This window comes from Liolophura sinensis, chromosome 13, assembly GCF_032854445.1.
Source record: "Liolophura sinensis isolate JHLJ2023 chromosome 13, CUHK_Ljap_v2, whole genome shotgun sequence".
Classification (NCBI taxonomy): Eukaryota; Metazoa; Mollusca; class Polyplacophora; order Chitonida; family Chitonidae; genus Liolophura; species Liolophura sinensis.
This window is the reverse complement of record NC_088307.1, coordinates 20,811,000-20,831,559: the sequence shown is the minus strand read 5'-3', so window position 1 is coordinate 20,831,559 and position 20,560 is coordinate 20,811,000. Positions and strand designations below refer to the sequence as shown.

The 20,560-nt window shown below is 41.2% G+C and overlaps 1 protein-coding gene across 1 annotated transcript; it reads right to left on the bottom strand.

The window, feature by feature from the left end:
- Positions 1-7,668: 7,668 nt before the first annotated feature.
- LOC135480973 (superkiller complex protein 8-like) lies at positions 7,669-12,150 on the bottom strand. Its single transcript, XM_064760903.1, has 4 exons — positions 12,013-12,150; positions 9,070-9,167; positions 7,888-8,107; positions 7,669-7,686 (listed from the first exon to the last, which is right to left on the bottom strand). The coding sequence occupies exons 1-4, from the start codon at positions 12,148-12,150 to the stop codon at positions 7,669-7,671; spliced, it is 474 nt and encodes a 157-aa protein (XP_064616973.1).
- Positions 12,151-20,560: the final 8,410 nt, after the last annotated feature.

Genomic DNA, 20,560 nt, shown 5'->3' with positions numbered 1-20,560 from the left:
AGCATGCCTGCGTGCAAAGTCACAAGTCTTTCAAGCAAACAGACTCACGTACAGACTATGTTGTGACCTTCCAAGCTACATTTGTCAGTATGTCTACTTCCGTGACTATGGCTTAATGATGTCAGAAGTAATTAACCTCGTCTGTGAAATACATCATATCACCGGAATTAATGAGTTCGGGTTCACGCCTCCTCGTTGTACTAATCCGGCATCAACTCCCAAAGTGTCTGCTGGAGAAAGATTTTACAATTACTCCTGCCTGACCTTTTCAGAGACTAACACTACCGATGACGGTTTAAAAGTAGTCAAAATGCACATGGTATGCAAACAGAGAAATTTAAGCAGCTTCGTCAAAGTTCATGTTATGCGGAATGCACCAGTGTAAATTTGTTCACTTATTTATTTGAGTTGTATTTTAAGCCGTACTCAAGAATATTTCGCTTATTCGATGGAGGCCAGCTTTACGGTTGGAGGGAACCGGGCAGGGCCCAAGGGAACCCACGCCCATCCGCAGATTGCATCCGCGTAAATAAGCTATGACCTAATTATGGGTAAGAGCAATTAATTTATTTATTTATTTGAATAGTGTTTTTACGCCATACTCAAGAATATTTCACTTATACGACGGTGGCCAGCATTATGGCGGGTGGAAACTGGGCAGAGCCACGACCATCCGCAGGTTGCTGCAAGACCTTCCCATGTACGGCCGGAGAGGAAGCCAGCAAGAGCTGGACTTGAACTCACAGCAACCGTATTTGTGATTTGGCTCCTGGGTCATTGCGCTGCGCTAGCGAGCTAACCAACAGGGAGGCCCCGGTTAGGGCAGTTGAAACTTGGGAAATGGGGTACATCATGACTAGCTATAGATTTAAATCGTCCCATTTTTGGGCCTTGTCGATTTTATAAACAAAAATATCGCTCTGTGTGTCATTTATTTATTTAGTTGATTGGTGTTTTACGCCGTACTCAAGAATATTTGACTTGGTGGTGGGTGGAAACCGGGCAGAGACCAGGGGGGGGGGATCCCAAGGCCATCCGCAGTTTGCTGACAGACCTTCCCACGTACTGCCGAAGAGGAAGCCAGCATGAGCTACACCTGAAGTCACAGCGACCGCATTGGCGAAAGCGCGCTAACAAACTGATGGCTGCGGTGGCCATTTTCTTTTACGCACGTTGCTGAAAACAAATCCCAGACATCCATTCAGTGTTAAGCCTACTACCGTCCAAATTCTGTAGTTTTTGCCTGGAGGTACTTCAGTTTTTTTTAAGGGACGAAATCAAGGACTGAAGGAATCGCGAAGAGTGCAGTGCCCTACATCCTTTAACCGGTTTCCAGCGGCAATGGGACACAAAAGAAATGATTCTGGCTTTTTAGTTCAGATGTGGCAGAAACAAGAAAGTTTTTATTTTGTGTTGTACATTTAAGGGCAGATGCAGAAAGCAGGAAGCAAGAAGAAATTGGCCGATATATTTTGTTTATTTTTCGCTCTACAGTTGCGGAATTTCTCAAATTATTCTTGATGTCATGAGAATGCAATACAGTCGATAACTGTTCTAAATAGAAAACAACGCCCTAAAGTCTGATAGGCTTAGAGACAACAAAATAAGAAACGATAACACTTTTCGATGGCTTCATGATCTCGTGCTTTACCTAATCATGCCGGTCATGTCCAACTGGGATCGTGAGGTCTTGCACCGATGTAACGACTTTGGACGAAACAACAGCCACATTCTTAGAGTTTCATCTGCTGCCGCCGAGGCTGAAACACAAAGGAACGTTGTTCAGTCTTAAACAGGTTATGTATGTATCCAAGACATCCGATGTCCCACCACCATTTCTCGTGAAAACGTTACTTTTTTATTCCATTCCCGATGGTAGCAATTGTGACGTCAAAGAAAGGAACATTTTGCAACCAATGTGTGGGGCATGCGGTTTACCTATTTGTAATATAATACCTATATTTAACAATACTGATTATGACAGGCTAATTTCGTGTTCTTGATCGACAGTTCGGAAAGGTCTATTATATTGAGTCCTTCAGTGAATATTTTGAAGTACCTTGCGCTGAGTATTTTTTAACCAAAACTGTTGTACTTATAAAGCAACATCAACATTTCCGGTTTTGAGCACATGCAGGAGACAAACGAACCTCGATAGGCACTCTTAAAGGAGAAGTCCAGATCAAAGTCAGGCTATAATTTGCTGAAACCTACTACAAAAATGTTACCCATGAGACCATGATTGCAGTTCAAATCCCAGGCATGTCAGGAGAGAGTCCGTGGAATCACTGATCCGACCATGTATATGTATGTACTTCGACATGACAAAGTGATGACCTTATGTCATTAGTTCATATTCTCACACATAACCGAATATATTGTATCAACTTTTCATATCCGAATATTTTGTACCCACTTTAGAGAAAGAATTGTTTTTTCTTCTGATCGGAATACTGAAAAATCTCTTCTTAAGCTCACCTTTAACACTCGAAGACCGCACGCTTGCATGAGTTTGAGCATTTCGTCAAGCACTCGTGGCTTATCGGTTGTGGAGGTATGATGTCATAATGTCAGTGTCCACTCGATAACTTAAATCAACGATAACAATGTTTAAAACCAATTTTGAAAACTTCTTATACTTTCTTCACATACTCAAATGCAGCGCCTTTTAATTAGTTGTCAATTTTATTAAGTTTCAGTTCATGTGGAACTTCTATGAACATTTACGCGTTTTCAAATAACCGTCCGCTAAACACGCGATGATAGTCTTAGCAAGCAAACTAAGAGGTACCATTTGCCGCTGTCAGTTCCTTTCTACAATCAGTGATGAATTCGTATGCGCGTTTCGGTCATAGCAAAAATGTGTGTACATCTAAGTAGCTGGAGCAGGGTGACGTAAACATTCAAGAGAATGGTCTAAATGTCGTGCATGTGTAAGTCACGGGGATTTGAGGGAAATGTGTCTATCGACATACAGGGTGGTTCCATTATACCCTCCCCCCATCTTTGTTATGGAGGGTGTAGTAAATGGTATATATGTATATATCCATATTTTTTTTTAATGCATAAAGGGTGTGTGTATGCTTGTTTTACGTCGCTCGTAATAATTTATCAGCCATATGACGATGAGGAGTTATTAGGTGTACATATCATGCCGAAGACACCACTCAGTCACATTATACTGAAACCGGTCCAACCAGTCCTTCCTTGCTCTAACCACCTAGTGCTGAGCCTCAAGATTGGAGCCTCAAGATGGGGCAGCAAATACCATTTTTGAAAGTTTTTGTTATGACCTGGCCCGAGTTGCATTAATTTATTTATTTATTTCATTGATTGGTGTTTTACGCCGTACTCAAGAATATTTGATTTATACGACGGCGGCAAAGCATTATGGTGGGTGGAAACCCACGACCATCCGCTGAGGTTGCATTAACATTACACCCTACAATGTACATGCGTGTTCAGAACATGTATGTTTTCACAAAAAAAAAAGATTTAACTTCAGCACACGTCCCTAATTAACTCCCCTTTGAATCCAAGCATACACATGTACAGTGTAAGTAAATAACCATGAAACGAGAAAAAATACTCTCAACAAAAGTCTTTACTCCAGCAATCTAGAAGCCTAAACAGCTGGCATCTTTCTGTCAGGCAAAAAATCCTGGTGCAGTAACCGACACAATGCACTCGTAATATCAGTGCTCTGTCTCGCCATTCCGTAGGCTCGGTAAGACAGCAGATTCAGGTTTGAACTAAAAAAAAGGGGGGCACCTGCCCCTATACAAAATCTAGATTAGGGATTGGCAGGAAGGATGTCCCAATCAAGAATGTTTGACACGACAGAATATAGTAAACTATAAAAACGCAGGGTGAACGAACTGTACTCTCAACGCAAAATAACTGTTAAATTAAACAGAAGGTGTTGAGTGATGCTAGAATGTATTCTGTTGTATTAGTTCAAAATACGAATTCTATTAGATTAACCTGATGTTACGTTATGACACAGTTTTATGTTGTAGTAACAGAATATATCCTGGCATCACTCAGGCAGCAAGCTTTCTGTTAATAGTAAGAGATTAGTTTTTTTAGTGTCGTGTGTGTGTGTGCGTGTATATATGTGTGGACCTACCTAGTTTGTTACCGTCCTGACTGACCGCGAGGTGCAGTGGTCTGGCCTGGTGACCTCTAATGGACGATACGTATTCCAGCACGGGGTCCACGAGGGACCACTTCCATATAAGAATGTCGTTACCGCCATCTTCCCCAGCGCCATGGCGGTTAACAAGACCTCGTGTTCACTGGACCAAACGGCGGAAGTGATCTGAAACGTGATATTTATTTATTTATTTGTTTGATATTGTGTTTTTACGCCAAAAATCAAGAATATCGGACTTACACAATGGCGGCCAGTTTTATGGTGACAGGAAACCGGGCATGCAGAACCCAGGGAAAACCCACGATCATCCGGAGATTGCTTGCAGACCTTGCCATGTACGACCGGAGAGGAAGCCAGCATAAACTGGACTTGAACTCAACGCGATCGCATTGGTGAGAGCCTCCTGGGTTAGTGTGCGGCTCCAGCACTCGAACTACTAGGCCATTGAGGGCCCCGAAATGCTTCAGCAGTGTAGTTTTTCCCACGCGATGGCCACTCGGGCCTAAGCAACTACATTGTTCTGAGCGGAAAATGCTTTCCATTTCGAAATCGCCTATTTGCTATTTGGGATAGGGTTGAAAACAGACCTAAACGGCCACTGACATTTAGATGATCTGCTTGGTAAACTAAACATTGCATCAAAAGTAAGTTCGTCCCAAAACAAGGTTTGATTTATTTTTATTTATTTATTTATTTTGATTGGTGTTTTACGCCGCACTCAAGAGCATGCTGGCTTCCTCTCCGGCCGTAAGTGGGAAGGTCTGCCAGCAACTTGCGGATGGACGTGAGTTTCGCCAGGCTGTGCCCGGTTCCTGCCGTCGTACAAGTGATATATTCTTGAGTATGGCGTAAAAACACTAATCAAATAAATAAATAAATAAATAAACCGGACAGGGCACGGAAGGAAACCCACGACCTTCAGACCTTCCCATGTACGCCTGGAAAAACAATGTTTGACATATACCAAGAATATATGCTCATTCGTTGTTAAATTTTGCACGCAGTATTTCAAGTATCAAGTTAAACACACTGTAGCACGGATTACCCTGCATGTACGGAAGTGCTCTAATGAGTATGCTGAAACGTATTATAGGACCATTACACGTGCTCAATGTCTTCATCAAAGAAGACATTTATCACTCTGGTGCTGTGTGGACGAGACTTGTAGCTCATAAAAAGAAATCCATTGCCATCTTGAATTTGTTGAAATTTTTCAGAATCCGACCGATAATGCATTTGCGCTGGCTCATTGGAGCGCGTCAGTATTACAGGTTAATCCTTGCTACAGGTGTTCACTTTGATTACTGTAATACTCAACGACTGGGCATATATCTTGGTAACCGTCAAACACAGCTTTGAGGGGAACTTACTTTTGATGCGCTGTTCATAATTCAACTTGTAATCAGGAATTCTTACGAGGCCATAGGCTGTACTATGTTAGAGCAACTGGAAACGCACCCATGTCGCGTCACCGGTGCCCTACGTACATATGGTTAAAAGATATCCATAAATTAATTAATTTATTTATTTATTTATTTAATTGTTGCTATACGCCATAATCAAGAATATTTCATACGACGCCGGCCAGTATTATAGTGGGATGAAACCCACGACCATTCGCAAGCTAACGGACAGACCTTTCCACGTTCGACCGGAGAGCGGGCCAATAGGAACTGGACTCACAGCGTCTCATTTGCCATTCGACCACAGACAGGGACCAAAAAAAAAAAACAGTCAACAGTAGAAACCAGACTTGTACATATGTACCTCACATTTTGTATCGTGTTCAAACAGCAAACGTCGATCGTTCACGTCCCACAACTTCAGAAGTCCATCACCTCTCGTCCCCGCCAGTCACCAGTTTTCGACGTTTCCATGGTACCCCACGCCAACGCCTTGTTGGAAGAAACAAAATCAAATGCGAAGAAAGAGAAATATTTTAAAGGATATATGAAACGTTTGGTTTTAATTTCTTAATACCGAGTATATGATGTGGCCAAACATATAAAAGTACAAAAAGCTTAATAAGTTTTCTTCTTGGGGCGTAAAAAATGGCTTTAAAACCAACAGGTTTTCGTCAAGCTCAGTGATCAGTCCGGAAATTAATTAGCCTGCTGGTGGTGACGTCAGCTGTGATGGCGGATAGCAGAGCCCGAATTGCTGGTTCAGAGATCCCAGTCTGTTCATCGATGACGTCATTTCTTAATATTCCAGACCACTGATGGAAAGTATAATAAAATAGATACGTACATGTTTGTCGAAATTATGCCTCAAAAATTATTTTTTTGGGTCATATATTTCCCTCATTTTCCTTGAAAACCGTACTGTTCGTTTTCTAGTACTTTGTTCATGTATCATTTAAGTGGCGTTACCGCCCGTTTTCCAGGGACGTATTACCTGTATCATTGTTGAGTGTAGTCATGTAAGTATCAGTGACAAAAAACATTAGTCTTGAAAAAAAATCGGTCGAAATAGTTAACTTATTGATCGCCCCAGCAAATTCGATTAAATGATACATGATAAAGATTTGATTTAATTTGATTTGATTCGATGTTTTACGGCCGTACTCAAGAATATTTCACTTATACGACGGCGGCCAGCATTATGGTGGGAGGAAACCAGGCAGAGCCCGGGGGAAACCTACGACCATCCGCAGGTTGCTGACAGACCTTCGTACTTACGGCCGGAGAGGAAGCCAGCATGATACATGATTCTTGAGGGTAATGAAGAAAGCTGTGCAAAAATAGTTTTTACAAAGTTTCATTTTTGAAGCTTATTTTGTATCTCTTAAATACCCACTATTTTATGCATATTTCCAGTCAAGGATCGGGAATTTTCGGAAACGACGTCGACGATGAAAATACTGGCTTAGTTGGACAAGGAAATGGGTCTTACGATTATAGACCTGGCACGCCCGTTCATGGTCTATGAGTGGTATGTGAATATCGGACTTGATTCTCAGATTCATGCTGTCAGCCATTTATCACAAAAAAATAGGCCTACCACAAAAAATAGGCCAATCAGAAACCCCTAACAGACAAACTATTACACCAGCCAGGCAGATGATGTTACGGCGAGTAACGCCATTATCCTAACGGTACAGCAGTACATCTGTCATATTTTTTGCCTATAGCAGTCTTTGGAAACAAAGGATGTGGGTTCCCCCCGGGCTCTGTCCGGTTTCTCCCCACCAATACGCTGGCTGCCCTCGTATAAGTGAAATATTCTTGATTAGACCGTAAAACTCCAAATAAATAAATAGCTAACGTTAAATTAAAAGTTGCATTTGTATTGTTATTCACATCACTTGTATTGTTATTAAAGTAGATGGACTGTAAAGTACTTTCCCTGAGGCACAAAATTTACTTCCTTTTAATAACAGTCTGGGTACCTACCCTCGTACTGAGAATTTTCGATACTCCTGAGGAGTAAGTGGTCATGCATTCTGCTATTGCAGTATATTATTTTGCTTAAAATAACACACGTTCTATTAATTCAACAAAAAGATTCTATTAGACTAATAGGACATTCTGTTGAACGTAAACACAGTATTATGTTATAATGTTATAATAGAATACATTCTAGCATCACTCAGACAGAATTTTTGTTAAAATGAACAGATATGTATATAAAAACGTGACGGAAATAAAAAGTATGCTTACACATGATACACTATCGACACATGGTCTAGAGTTGTATTTTCTTTAATGTAAATACAAGTATATATATACCCGATTCCCAGACTTGTGGGTGCTCAGCTGTTCAAAGATTTTCCTCTCCCTGAGGTCCCAGATAAGCACCTCTCCGAGTTCCCTTACCCCACAGGCCAGCAGACTATTATCTGGGCTGGGCTGGAGGGAGCCTATCTCGTAGCTATGGTGACGGAACTGGGTGACGTAAGGCTCCGATGCCCGGGGATCATGAAGATAGACGTGCCCGTCGTCCGTGCCACTGAAAACATGGTGCCTGAGCATGGATGTACTCATCTTCATCATATCTGCGATTTAGCATGCTATATCCCAGATCATATCAAGCCAGAGACTACGTACACGTATATCGCTAAGCTTTTTTATCACTCCGTTTTACATCATGAACAGTGTTCAAGCCAAAATGTGTAAAGCCAAATGACAGCAGACTTGTCTGGTCAAGTCACAATCTACTGACACAGCCTGAAGTCTTGTCGGCTGAATGTTTCATATGACCTTTCCAAAACCACAGTTGATATTGTGAAAAAAATAATCTGTTAAATTTAACAGAAAGTTTGTTGCCTGAGTGACGCAAGAATGTATATCGTCTGTTGTTGCCGCAGATAATTTTGTTAAATTTTCACGTTACATTTCATTAAGTCAGTATAAAGACTTATTAGGTTAACAGGATAGAATAACTGAACAGGGCCTACATTCCAGCATCACTCAAACAACAGATTTTCTGTTAAATTCATCAGATAATTTTTTGAGTGTAGTTATCATTGTTTTCATTTTAAGTGGAATATATCCTACGTTCCTCTGATGTAATAGATACATATGAATTGCACATAAACATAAACTATAAATAATAAATATTAAGGTATATGCATAAAAGTATATATACATGTATATGGAAAAATCCTAAAAAAGTATGACAGCACAGAGAGTAAATCCACCACAGCAATAAGTGTGGATAACTGTCAAATGGCCACACGTACCCAGTGAAATACGGCCTCGTGTCATTTTACCTCAGTCAAAGTTTTGTTCTCCTGTAAATACTTTATTGGTAACAAATTAAACGCTCCACAGTTCCATAGGTAAAAAAAAAGCAGTGATGTTAATTGCAATGAATTAAATGTCACCGGTGTAGAATTATTCAAAATGTTGTGTTGTCATCACATTTTACATAGAATACCATTAAAACAGTGCAAACGGAACAAAACTAACCTGAAAAAGACGTTTCCACACCAGCGTATGACCACCACCCTTTTCTGCTCCCTATGTGCCATGCGCCAATTCTTCGCGAAGTTCTCCAAATCTATCATCTGACAAGACAAGTGGAAATCAGGGCGTTAATATATCCCGATGCTCAGGGTTAAACACAAGGATACGTTGACACCATTTACAGGCGCCCAAATTATAGCATACCCTATGAGAAAGCTCAAACTATGGGGCATATTTCCTGAAAATGTTAAATGTTTGAAAAAAAAAACAGCATTTTATTATTGCGTATTCAGAGTGCAATGCTATTTATATATTGATTGATTTACGCCGTGTACAAATTTATAATTAGCTTTGACAGTATATGCAGAAAATAACAGTAAATGACAGTAAATAATCAGTGTATAACTGGGTAAGCGAGGCATTAAGGCCGGGTTTCAATATACCTTTAAATATTTTCGCCTAAATAAGGCTCTTCAAAGGATGCCTATTTGGCCCTACTTATGTTTTTACACCGTGATAGAAAACATTCCCACATAAAATGTATGACGGGGGTTAAGCTTGAAGGATAGGGAATCCACTTAAAACTCTAAGAAAATTCCCGCCCTGAACATGTAATTGGTGAAAGCCGCGGTCGACCCATGTTGCGGAAGGGGATTCGAACACGCGACCCCATGGATGCATTTGGGGGCTGTCAGACATCGTCTTAGGGGCATTACGTTAGACATTTTGACCACATGTAGGTCCTGTCAACATACAAACAGTTAACTTAAGCTGTAAAACTCAAATCAATTTTTTCTCATGATTATGTTTTTGCTAAATGACTTTGAGAAGGCAATAACTTCTATTATCTGGTTTTATTTGCGTATTTATTTATTTATTTTATTTGATTGGTGTTTTACGCCATACTCAAGAATACTTCATATATACTACGGCGGCCAGCATTGTTGTGGGAGGAAGCCGGGCAGACAAGAACCCACGACCATCCGCAGGTTGCTGACATACCTTCCCAGCATGAGCTGGACTTTGCAATGGCAGATGTGAGAGGCTCCGGGGTCATTACGCTGTGCTCACATTCCAGGCCATGGAGTGCCTATATCTGTATGGTTTGAATGAATGAGTGGATGAATGAATGAGTGGATGAATGAATGCTTGATTTTTAGCGTCGTACTTTCTTTTCAATCATATGACAGGGCTAAACCATATCGGCGAAATGCTGCGGCCACTGACGTGTCACACCGAAGACACCAGAAATGACACCAGACAAGACACCTCACCGAGTCAGATCATGCTGACACCGCGTCAACTAGTCCTGTTTCCTTAATCTAACCTCTCAGTGATGAGCGACAAGCTAAGCAATAATAAGTACCATTTTTGAAGTCTTTGATATGACCCGATCCGAGTTTGAGCTTCGCGAAGTTTGATCCACTGAAGCGGTCCATGCTTGGTTTGACAAACAAAGCTGTTTTTCAGGGACGCCAGAGCATTGGTGTGTTTGGAAAGGGTTGACAGGAGAGGCAACAGAAACGCCTGTACCGAAAAATGTAATTCAACCTAGCCACGAACTATTTGTGTTTAGAAAACTTTTTGGGTCTGATCTGAAGTGTATGGCTTTAATATGTATAATACTCAGAGCCCATGGAACACCCACGATCATCAGAAAGTTGCCGCAAGACCTTCCTACGTATGACCAAAGAGGAAACCAGGGCCAGCTGGACTTCAACGTGCAGTAATACCATGTCAACCTGCCTACGAAATCGGTTCAAACGTGATTTTTTTTTATTTACGATTTTGGTTAACCAGCTCGCAGGAAATACCAAATGGTGTAGACTTATGTTAAAACGCCGGTACAAATGTCAGCGGTGGAGGTTATTCCTCGGTTCCGGGGAACTAGTATGTGCACTGGTCACTGTTAGAAATATTCTCACGTTTTCTCTTAGCTCGTAAACATATCGTAGGCTATTTGTGTTAAAGTCTATAAACTGATGTCATCTGTCGAAGATGAATCCGCTTTTTTATTCTGAAGCACGGTTGAATCTCCCTACACAAGTATGACTTTGTCCACATACATTTTGACCCCACTGCATGTTGGTGTCTTACTTTGTTTAAAGGCAAAGAATACATAAACTCTAAGTGTATGTCAGATGAAAGGCCATTAACCACTGTCCATAAAAATAGTTAGATTTATTTTTTTGTAGAATTCCCCCCACCCCCTCCACTAAAATGCATTTGAAACTTTGTATTCTAAGGTGGCATTTTCAAACCACATTGGTTGGGACTAGTGACGTCACATCAACATTTGACACATTTTGGATTCTACGGTGGCCTTTTCCAAACACATTGGGATCAGTGACGTCACATCAGCATTTGACACTTTCCATTCTACGGTGGCCTTTTCTAAACATTGGAATCAGTGACGTCACATCAGCATTTGACACTTTCCATTCTACGGTGGCCTTTTCTAAACACATTGGGATCAGTGACGTCACATCAGCTTTTTGTCACTTAACACACACATACTGGCAGATTTCATTATTCTAAATGCATATACATATAAATCTATGATCGCATTCCCCGATGGACCTTGAAAAACTACCTGATGAAAAACATATGGATGTGACGTCACTAACACCCTTCTGGTCACTGCAGACCACCGTACAGAATCTGATATGTTAAATTTATTTCACTCGATTGGAAAAATTCAAAAAATAAAATAAATCGAACTACTTTCCTGGACAGTGTTTATAGGTCTTTCATCTGAAATATACTTAAATCGCATGTGTGTGTGTGCCTTTTTTTTCTTTTGTCCTTAACTCACGTTTCCAGGCGTTCTGTGTCTTACTGATCATAGATCCTCATTTTTAATTTATTTTAATGTGTTATTGTATTAATAAATTAATTAATCTGGGTTAAAGAGAAAATCGACCGACTGGTGCTAAATCTACTTACCATCATCTTGCCTTGATTGGAGCCAATCACAAGCTGCTTGCCATCATTCTGGCTCGTGGCAACTGACGTCATGAAACACGAATCAGAGTTGAAGTACACCTCCAAATTATGGGCTTTCGAGGTGTTGTCGTTCCACATGGCAATCAACTGATCGAGGATTACGATGACGATGTTCTGTCGACTCCAGTCTAAGGCATTCGAGTCTATATAGCAAGATAGAACAATGTTTGTTTATTTGTTGCGTTAACTTGATTGGTGTTCTACGCTGTACTCAAGAATATTTCACTTACGACGGCGCTGAGCAATGGGGTGTGAGATGCAGTGTTATTATTTATTTGATTGGTGTTTTACGCCGTACTCAAGAATATTTCACTTATACGACGGCGGCCAGCATTATGGTGGGTGGAAACCGGCCAGAGACCGGGGGGAAACCCAAGGCCATCCGCAGGTTGCTGACAGACCTTCCCACATACGACCGAAGAGGAAGCCAGTATGAGCTGGACATGAACTCACATCGACCGCATTGGTGAGAGGCTCCTGGGTCATTACGCTGTGCTAGCGCGCTAACCGACTGAGCCACGGAGGCCCCGAGATGCAGTGTTAAGCTCATGCACGGCCATGGCTGGTCGCTGCAAAATCTTCCCACGTATATCGATCTGTGAAATTAAAAAATTTTTTAAAAGTCGAACTACTCCATATATTTATTTGACTGATGTTCCTCTTCGGTCGTACGTGGGAAGATCTGTCCGCAATCTGCGGATGGTCGTGGGTTTCCCCTGGGCTCTGTCCAGTTTCCTCACACAATAATGCTCTCGTTTATCCCACGTATAACTGAAACATTCCTGAGTACGGCGTAAAACACCAATCGAATAAATAAGTAAATAAATAAAATAAATAAAATAAATGAATAAATAAATAAATATTTAGGTCATGAATAATTCACCATCACAGTCCAATTTACACAAGACGCGAAAATCACAACCACAACAGTATTTATTCATATGATTAGTGCTTCAAGCATTAAACTATTTTACCTACATGTGTTGTCGCTCAGTTTATGGGTGGAGGAAACACCTGACGACTTATTTATTTATTTGATTGGTGTTTTATACCGTACTCAAGAATATTTTACTTATACGACGGCGGCCAGCATTATGGCGGGGTAAACCGGGCAGAACTCGAGGAAAACCCACGACCATTCGCAGGTTGCTGAAAGACCTTCCCACGTACGGCCGGAGAGGAAGCCAGCATGATCTGGACTCACAGTGACCGCAATGATGAAAGGCTCCAGAACATCATTTTGGTGGTCGTCAACGAACGTTAGACTGCACAAATTAACGGACACACAAGCGACACGGACACGCCTTTCGAATCATGCAATACATCAGCCCATGCTGGCTTCCTCTCCTGTCGTGCGTGATAATCTATGGTTTTTAAATAATAAGTTAAAATAATATAATAGTGTAGTAAGGATCAGTATATATTTATTTATTTGATTCTCGTTTAACACCATACTTAAGAATTTTCACTTTATACAACAGTTGTCGGGTGGGGGAAATCGGAGTGCTTTGGGCAAACGTGTAACTTTGGCAATAGACCAAGATTGCTTTGATTTAGGTTTGGCAAAAATTTTTCTCGGCCAAGTATTGGCCGAAGCCAACGTCAGAGCGAGCTCCATTTGAAAACCTGATGCAGTTACATGTACATTGTACTTGCACTTGTCAAATATGTCGAGGCGGTCAGTAAGGCGGATCGCTTTTCCGCATCACCAAGGATTCTCGCTCTCGCGCACGCGCGGCCTATCGGAAATAATATATCAACGTTGTGCTTGCGATGAATAGACGGGCGAACAAATCAGGGACGTAAGTGCCAAAACTAACTGCCAGCGTAACTATATCAGGTTTTTATGCGGAGCGCACTCTAAAGTTGGTTTGGTGCCATTCTTTGCCGAACATCTCGGGACCTATTGGCAAGTAACTGACGAACTTTCCCCACTTGTGATATGCAGATATGCACACCAAACTGGTGGAAGACAACTGGTTTTTAACGAAAGGTAGGCCTAAGCCTGTGCAACGTGTCACAAAAGCTTTTCTGACCACTCATTGTCACCAACGCCCACGAACATTGACAGCGGAATACATGGAGATCACAAATTCCCCGTCCAAGGCCGGTTTTGATTCTGCCCATCTTATGTTAGTGAACTTCAGACAGATCCCCCCACCCCTCCACCGCCCACTTCCGGGCAACCACCACAACTTACGCACGTCATCTCTTAAATCCGGAAGGGACATCACTGCTTCGGCAGACCATTTCAGCCTAACGGGTCTGGCAAAAGTGCGACGGGCATATGGAGATGCATGAAGGGCGCCTGTTACAGTGAGAAATTAAGTATAGTTAAAAGTGTTATAAAACCGCCATATATATTAAAGAATATTACGAATGATTTAAGATGATGACAGTTGGCTAGCGCAGCGTAATGACCCATGCCTCTCACCAATGCAGTCGTTGTGAGTTCAAGCTCAGCTCATGCTGGCTTTCTCTCCGGCCGTACGTTAGAAGTTCTGGCAGCAACCTGCGGATGGTCTGGCAGCAACCTGCAGATGGTCGTGAGTTTCAACTGGGCTCTCACTGGTTTCCTCCGTCCATAATGATGGCCGCCGTCGTATAAGTGAAATATTCTTGAGTACGGCGTAAAACACCAATCAAATAAATAAATAAAGATGACGACAACACAGGATTTTTAGTGTTTCTAGACCAGTGACGTCTAATAAATTGCAATTATCATCAGTACATTTTTTTTTTACCTTATTGTGCCAAAACCATCTTGCTACTACTTATACATTTACAAGAACAGTTAAAATAAAACCCTAACAGAGGTAAATGGACAGGAGGCCGTATTTCAGTGGTTACGGGTGACCATTTGCTAGTTATCACCGTGTTGTTGTGGCTTTATATGCTGTAATTTATTTATTTATTTGATTGGTGTTTTACGCCGTACTCAGGAATATTTCACTTATACGACGGCGGCCAGCATTATGGTGGGAGGAAACCGGGCAGAGCCCGGGGGGAAACCCACGACCATCCGCATGTTGTCTGTGCTGAAAGTCTTTTATTATACTAATGTATATTTGATTCATTTGATTGATGTTTTACGCTGTAGAATATTTCACTTGTACACTCTAAATGTGGTGTGGAAGATTAACACACATCGGAGACACGTGATTTGGTTTGACATGCTACACAATGTATCAAGATGCTAAACGTGTTTAGCAACCAATATGAAGTATCTGTTTCGTGACGTTTAACTGATATACACGATTGGTGGAAACAAGTAATCATCGTTTATTGGCCATTCACATGAGTATATTCGAGCTAAACGCAAAGATGACACAAAACTAAGCACTTATCTATCTAAACGTGCAACTGCTTCACGGAAAAGTAAGATCATTATTAAGAACACACGTAACAGCTGAACATGTCTACTTGATTCTTATGACGCTGCTATTTAGTTCAATTGTTAACTGAACGTGTTTTTTGTTTTTTGTGTGTGTTTTTTTTTGACTTAGTATTACTGCTCACAGGCACTCGGTAACACTAGGCCTATACGCACTGAGTGCTTTTATACACTATAACGTAGTCTACACTTAGTATAGTGGTTATACCTACAAGTACCCAGTGATAGTGTTACGCTCTGTTTGTGTCAGTGCTAATTCTGCCAGCCTAGCAGTTGTCATCAGTGATCAGGATCACGTCCGCAGGAGTGGGTAGAAAAAAACCCTGGGCAAACAGTTTACAATTTTGTTCAAATCAGGCAAAATTCTGTTACATTTTAATAGCTTCAAACTGACATCACTTGACAGCCACATGTGGCCTTAAGTTGAAGCAGTCAGTGTGTTTATCAGCATGTATGCGTATAACATGTTTATGCATGATGACTCGATCTCTCAACATTTCACATACTCCTTGAATTTGACATCTTAACATGTGGAACGGACTGTGAAGAAATAGTGAACTGACATGCCTTGCAATTTGTTGTCAGTCTCCAACTATGAAACAAGGAAAGATGACCAATATTTTGAGGTAAGTTTTAATCGATTTAAGGTGTGTTTTCCTTGATTTGGGAATATACTGTCACAGAATAGATACATTTTTTTAATAGAAGCGAAATCGAACCTACAATGTACGAACATACATAGAATGCTGTTTGTTTTTCATATTAACATACATTAAAGTAGTCCCATTTCCAATTTATATGTAACATTCCGCGCATGCAGAGGTCTACATGTATAAACCCATGCAGGCGATCTAAAACCTGGTAAGTGGTAGTACTGTGTATCCTAGATGTATTCGCCGGTGGGATGTGTTATTTTTACTTTTATATAATATATACATTTGTATATTTATATATTTTTTATTTGCGTTTCCAAAGAGGTGACAGCCAGATGACTGTGAAGTGAAATTTTGAGCATGGTTATTATAGGGATTAAATGGATACAAACCATTAGAGATGAAGAAGTATGGCTTTTAAAAACTTGCAGCACAATGTATGTGCTAAAGAACTGTCAATACAGACAAGATATAATTAAAGAATTCTGTAAGTAATTAAATTATGCTATTTTTAGCATTAGAATGTAACGTGTAATATCTGTGGTCACTTTTGTCAGATGGGATTATCCGATGTAACGTAACACACATGGAGTACAGTGGTTAATTGTTGGTTATTATTTTACTAATTTAAAAAGTTATCTGACTTAGAATTCATTAGCTTGTATGATTACTGTAAAGTGTACGTACAAACAGCATCTCACACCCTTCTCAATCATCAGTGAATTTGGCTCATTCATTTGCTTACAAGCTTTGGGTTTTAAGCATGGATATGACATTATTTCATGCATAACATATATGGTAATACTGTCATCTTACTCTTTTTCAACCATGAAATACTCTTTTTTTAAGCAAGAAATGCAATCATAATGATATGCAAATGTACAAGGGTACAATAACATAACAACAGTCATAAATGGGTGAAGTTTGTTGGACTTTTCCACATTGTCTTCTCCAGGCATTCAATAGTGTCAATTCATCTGAAGTACAATGTAATTTTTGAAACTGAACTTTTTCTAAATGTGCCCCAAAATAAACAGGCATACGTAAACCTTCAAGGTTGACTCCGGCGTCATTCGTGGGTTATTAGAGTTGAGTTCATTCAATACGGGCTACATTTCAACCAATGAAGTGATAGAGCAAAGAAGCTATGTGATCAGTCAGATTATCAGTCTTAAGTGTGCACCGCAGACGACAATCACACTGGGATTTCTGTAGGAGCAACTTGTGACTGAAAATACTAGTATATGCTCAAAGACATCTACCTGCAGTGTTCAATTCAACCAAGGGTCCTCCAGCAACAAAGTAAACGTGAAGTGGGATGCTTGGGGTTTAACGTCGTACTTAAAAATTTTTCAGCCATATGACGAGGAAGGAATCCTAAGAGTGCATGTAATGTACCTCCTTGTTGCAGGACGGATTTCCACCGCTCTTTTATCTAGTGCTGCTTCACGGAAACGCCTCGCCGAAGGCAAGTAAGACGCCCCGCCCGAGCTATAATATTGATACAGGTCAACCAGCCGTTACACTATTCCCTTCATGCTGAACGCCAAGCGAGGAAGTTACAACTTCCTCTTTTAAGGTCTTACATGTGACTCGACCCAGGATTGACCTTGGATCTATCGCTCCCGAACCGGAGGGATTTGTCAAGGTGGTAAGTTATGGCAGACAGAAAGTCAGTTCATTATCATACTATCAGGACAAGACTTACAGTTTCAGTAGTTAATTACCTGCAAATAATGTTTTCCTGGTAACAGTAACTCACACCAAAAAAAAAAAACACTGTGTTTGAAGATTGGTTGGATTGCAATAATGGCTGTAAACATTACATGTTTAGCGAATCATGTGCTTAAAAAATGAAAGCAAGATTGCGTGGATCTTTGTGTTTAGGTCCTTAACGCATCTCTTAAGATGTGTAACGCCAGTCAGCATTGTGGTGGGAGGAATCCGGGCAGAGCCATCCGAAGTTTGCTGGAAGGCCGTTCCGCGTACGACAGGAGAGGAAGCCAGCATGAGCTGGACTTGAACTCACAGCAATCGCATTGGTGGAAGGCTCCTGAACCATTGCACCGCAATAGCACGCTAACCACCTGGCTGATTTAATATATAGCCTACACAATTCTGACAAATTTTAATACAATACCATATCTGTGCATGTTTTGTCCATTTCTTACATAGAGGCCTATCCACACATAGTCATGTACTTACATCCTACATGTTTGATGGGCCGGCGATGTCTGAAGGAGAGTAGCCTATTCCCCACAGGTGAGACCCCCAAACGCATGACCCAAAGCCGCGGTGTAAGGTGTCCGCTTCTTATTAGGAAGTGCTGGCACTAGCCTTACTTCAGGGAAATAGGACTGAGGCAGTGGGCTGACAAAGGCGTGGTGAGCCTTGTCAAAGTCCGTCCCAGATCGGTTTGGAATGAACCTATCGCTAAGAAATTCCTCTTTACTAGACACACCTGGAAACATTGGGAAATATCTAGTAAACGCTGATATATCGTATTGTGTATTGCTCGTCTTCGAAAGTAGGAATCAGTGCTTTCTTGTCTGTTGTTGTTTACCTCTGCGACTTCCTGTGAATCCTCTCCCATATTCGTCCATCCCCTCACCCCACCCCACCTACCCCGACCAGCCCACGCCACAAGTCCGTTCCGCCATTCCAACTTTACCTTCCTATTCCCCAATCCCACTATCAAACCACCAAATACAACATACGCTCAGGTGCGTTCAAATCTGCAAGCGATGCCGAAGACTGTCACCCAAGTCGTTTTCGTGCCGTGTTATACGCAGAATATTCATTTGCGGCTTGTTGATTGGTTTGTTTGCTTGCCGTTTGATAATAAAACTATTTATAGATGACGGTCTATCAGCACCAATACAATTGCACTCATCCACCCATGGACTGACCTGATCTTTGTCCATAACACGAAAAATATGACTTAGAATAAGTATAATTCTCTTGTAACTAAGGGACAATTCCGACATTCGTATAGCACTCGTAAGGCATATGCTTCTGGAAGGAAAATTCGCTCTCCCTGGCAGCTCACAACTTTCATAGCATCTGAATGGGAAGTGCTTCAGCCAAATTGAACGTAACAGTCACTGTGAGGAGTATGTGAAACAGTACCAATATAGCAGTGGCGGTAAACAGCACCCGATCTACATATGCATAAATTGTTGTAACAGAGGAGGTGGGGTCCGGCTTATGTCTTTCTTCCTCGTGTCGGGAAGTTTTCATTCGAAGGGTAGCAACTTGTGGATGATCGTGGATTTCCCCGATCTCTGTCCGGTTTCCTCCCGTCATAATGTTCGCCGCAGCCGTATATTTGAAATATTGTAGAGCATGGCGTAAAACTGGCAGCAATCAAATAATTCAGTAGCCTATACAGCTACGTCGGCTGTCATCCGTTAAAACTGCGACCTTAAGTTGAAAAGCGGCCTTGAGCAGGGAATTTGTTACTCTTCTGAGGCATAGGACCGTAGCTGTAAATCTACAACCGTCGGTAGGTTATTACGGTCTGGCATACAGAGAGTAACATTATTGGTAAATATGCCGGTATTGAAGTCTTCTTGTGGTAATTTTGAACGCCTGTCCTCTGGCAAGACAATCTGAGTGTGCTAGACTAGCAAAATGGCAACAGGCATCTACTTAAGATCGCTACTGATTTCGACTGCCCTTAATTTTCCTAACAAATTTGGTAACTCTCAATGGACAAGTCAGTAGCAGAAAACTCGTGGTTTTCAATACATTCCCTGGATAGTGAATTTCCTTGCTTGCCGTGCATGAATTATTCTAAGGACAACTGCCTGCAGTTTTACGGCGTCCAAGTACAGTCTGCACGAATTGCAGACTCCATATCCATACAGAGCAGTTCGCGACATGACAATGTTTGTGACAGTCGTTCAGCAACGCAACGATGTTGGTATTATTGGTTATATGGTTACTCAGTGATAGGATACGGAAATATATGGTGTCAGTAACCCTCATATTGGGCTAGGTAACGAATTTATCTCACAAAAGACTTATCAGTTCAGTGCAAAAGAGTTATCAGTTCAGTGCAAAAGACCGATGGATAGGCGAATCGCTGCCCTGATGTGGCCATTAATTGAACAAGCAAACAAAGGAGATAACCTCGTCAGCAGACACATATGACGCGGGCTACATATGATACCGGAACATAGACGTCCACCATATGACTGATGCTGCCCAATGAAAAGCGAGGCATTTTGCTTGATGCGGGATAAATTAAGATACATAGTCCGTGTTGGGAAATTATGGACAGTTAGCTAGGCAGTTCAACAGCATGCAATTGTCTCTTTACCCTGTAGGTCTGGGATAAATGGGCTCTAATTTCTATTTTAGGGATGTGATGATATTTAAACACTTTAAGAGAGAAAAATTTTGTTTCCAGGTCGCATAATTTTCGGTTGATAGGCCA

Excerpts from the sequence above, each read along its gene's own strand:
- LOC135480973 (XM_064760903.1), bottom strand. The coding sequence starts at position 12,150 with ATGTGGAACGACAACACCTCGAAAGCCCATAATTTGGAGGTGTACTTC. Across the intron at positions 9,168-12,012 it reads CCAATCAAGGCAAGATGATG|ATGATAGATTTGGAGAACTT; the intron begins GTAAGTAGATTT and ends TTGTCTTGTCAG. Across the intron at positions 8,108-9,069 it reads TGTGGAAACGTCTTTTTCAG|TGGCACGGACGACGGGCACG; the intron begins GTTAGTTTTGTT and ends CCATGTTTTCAG.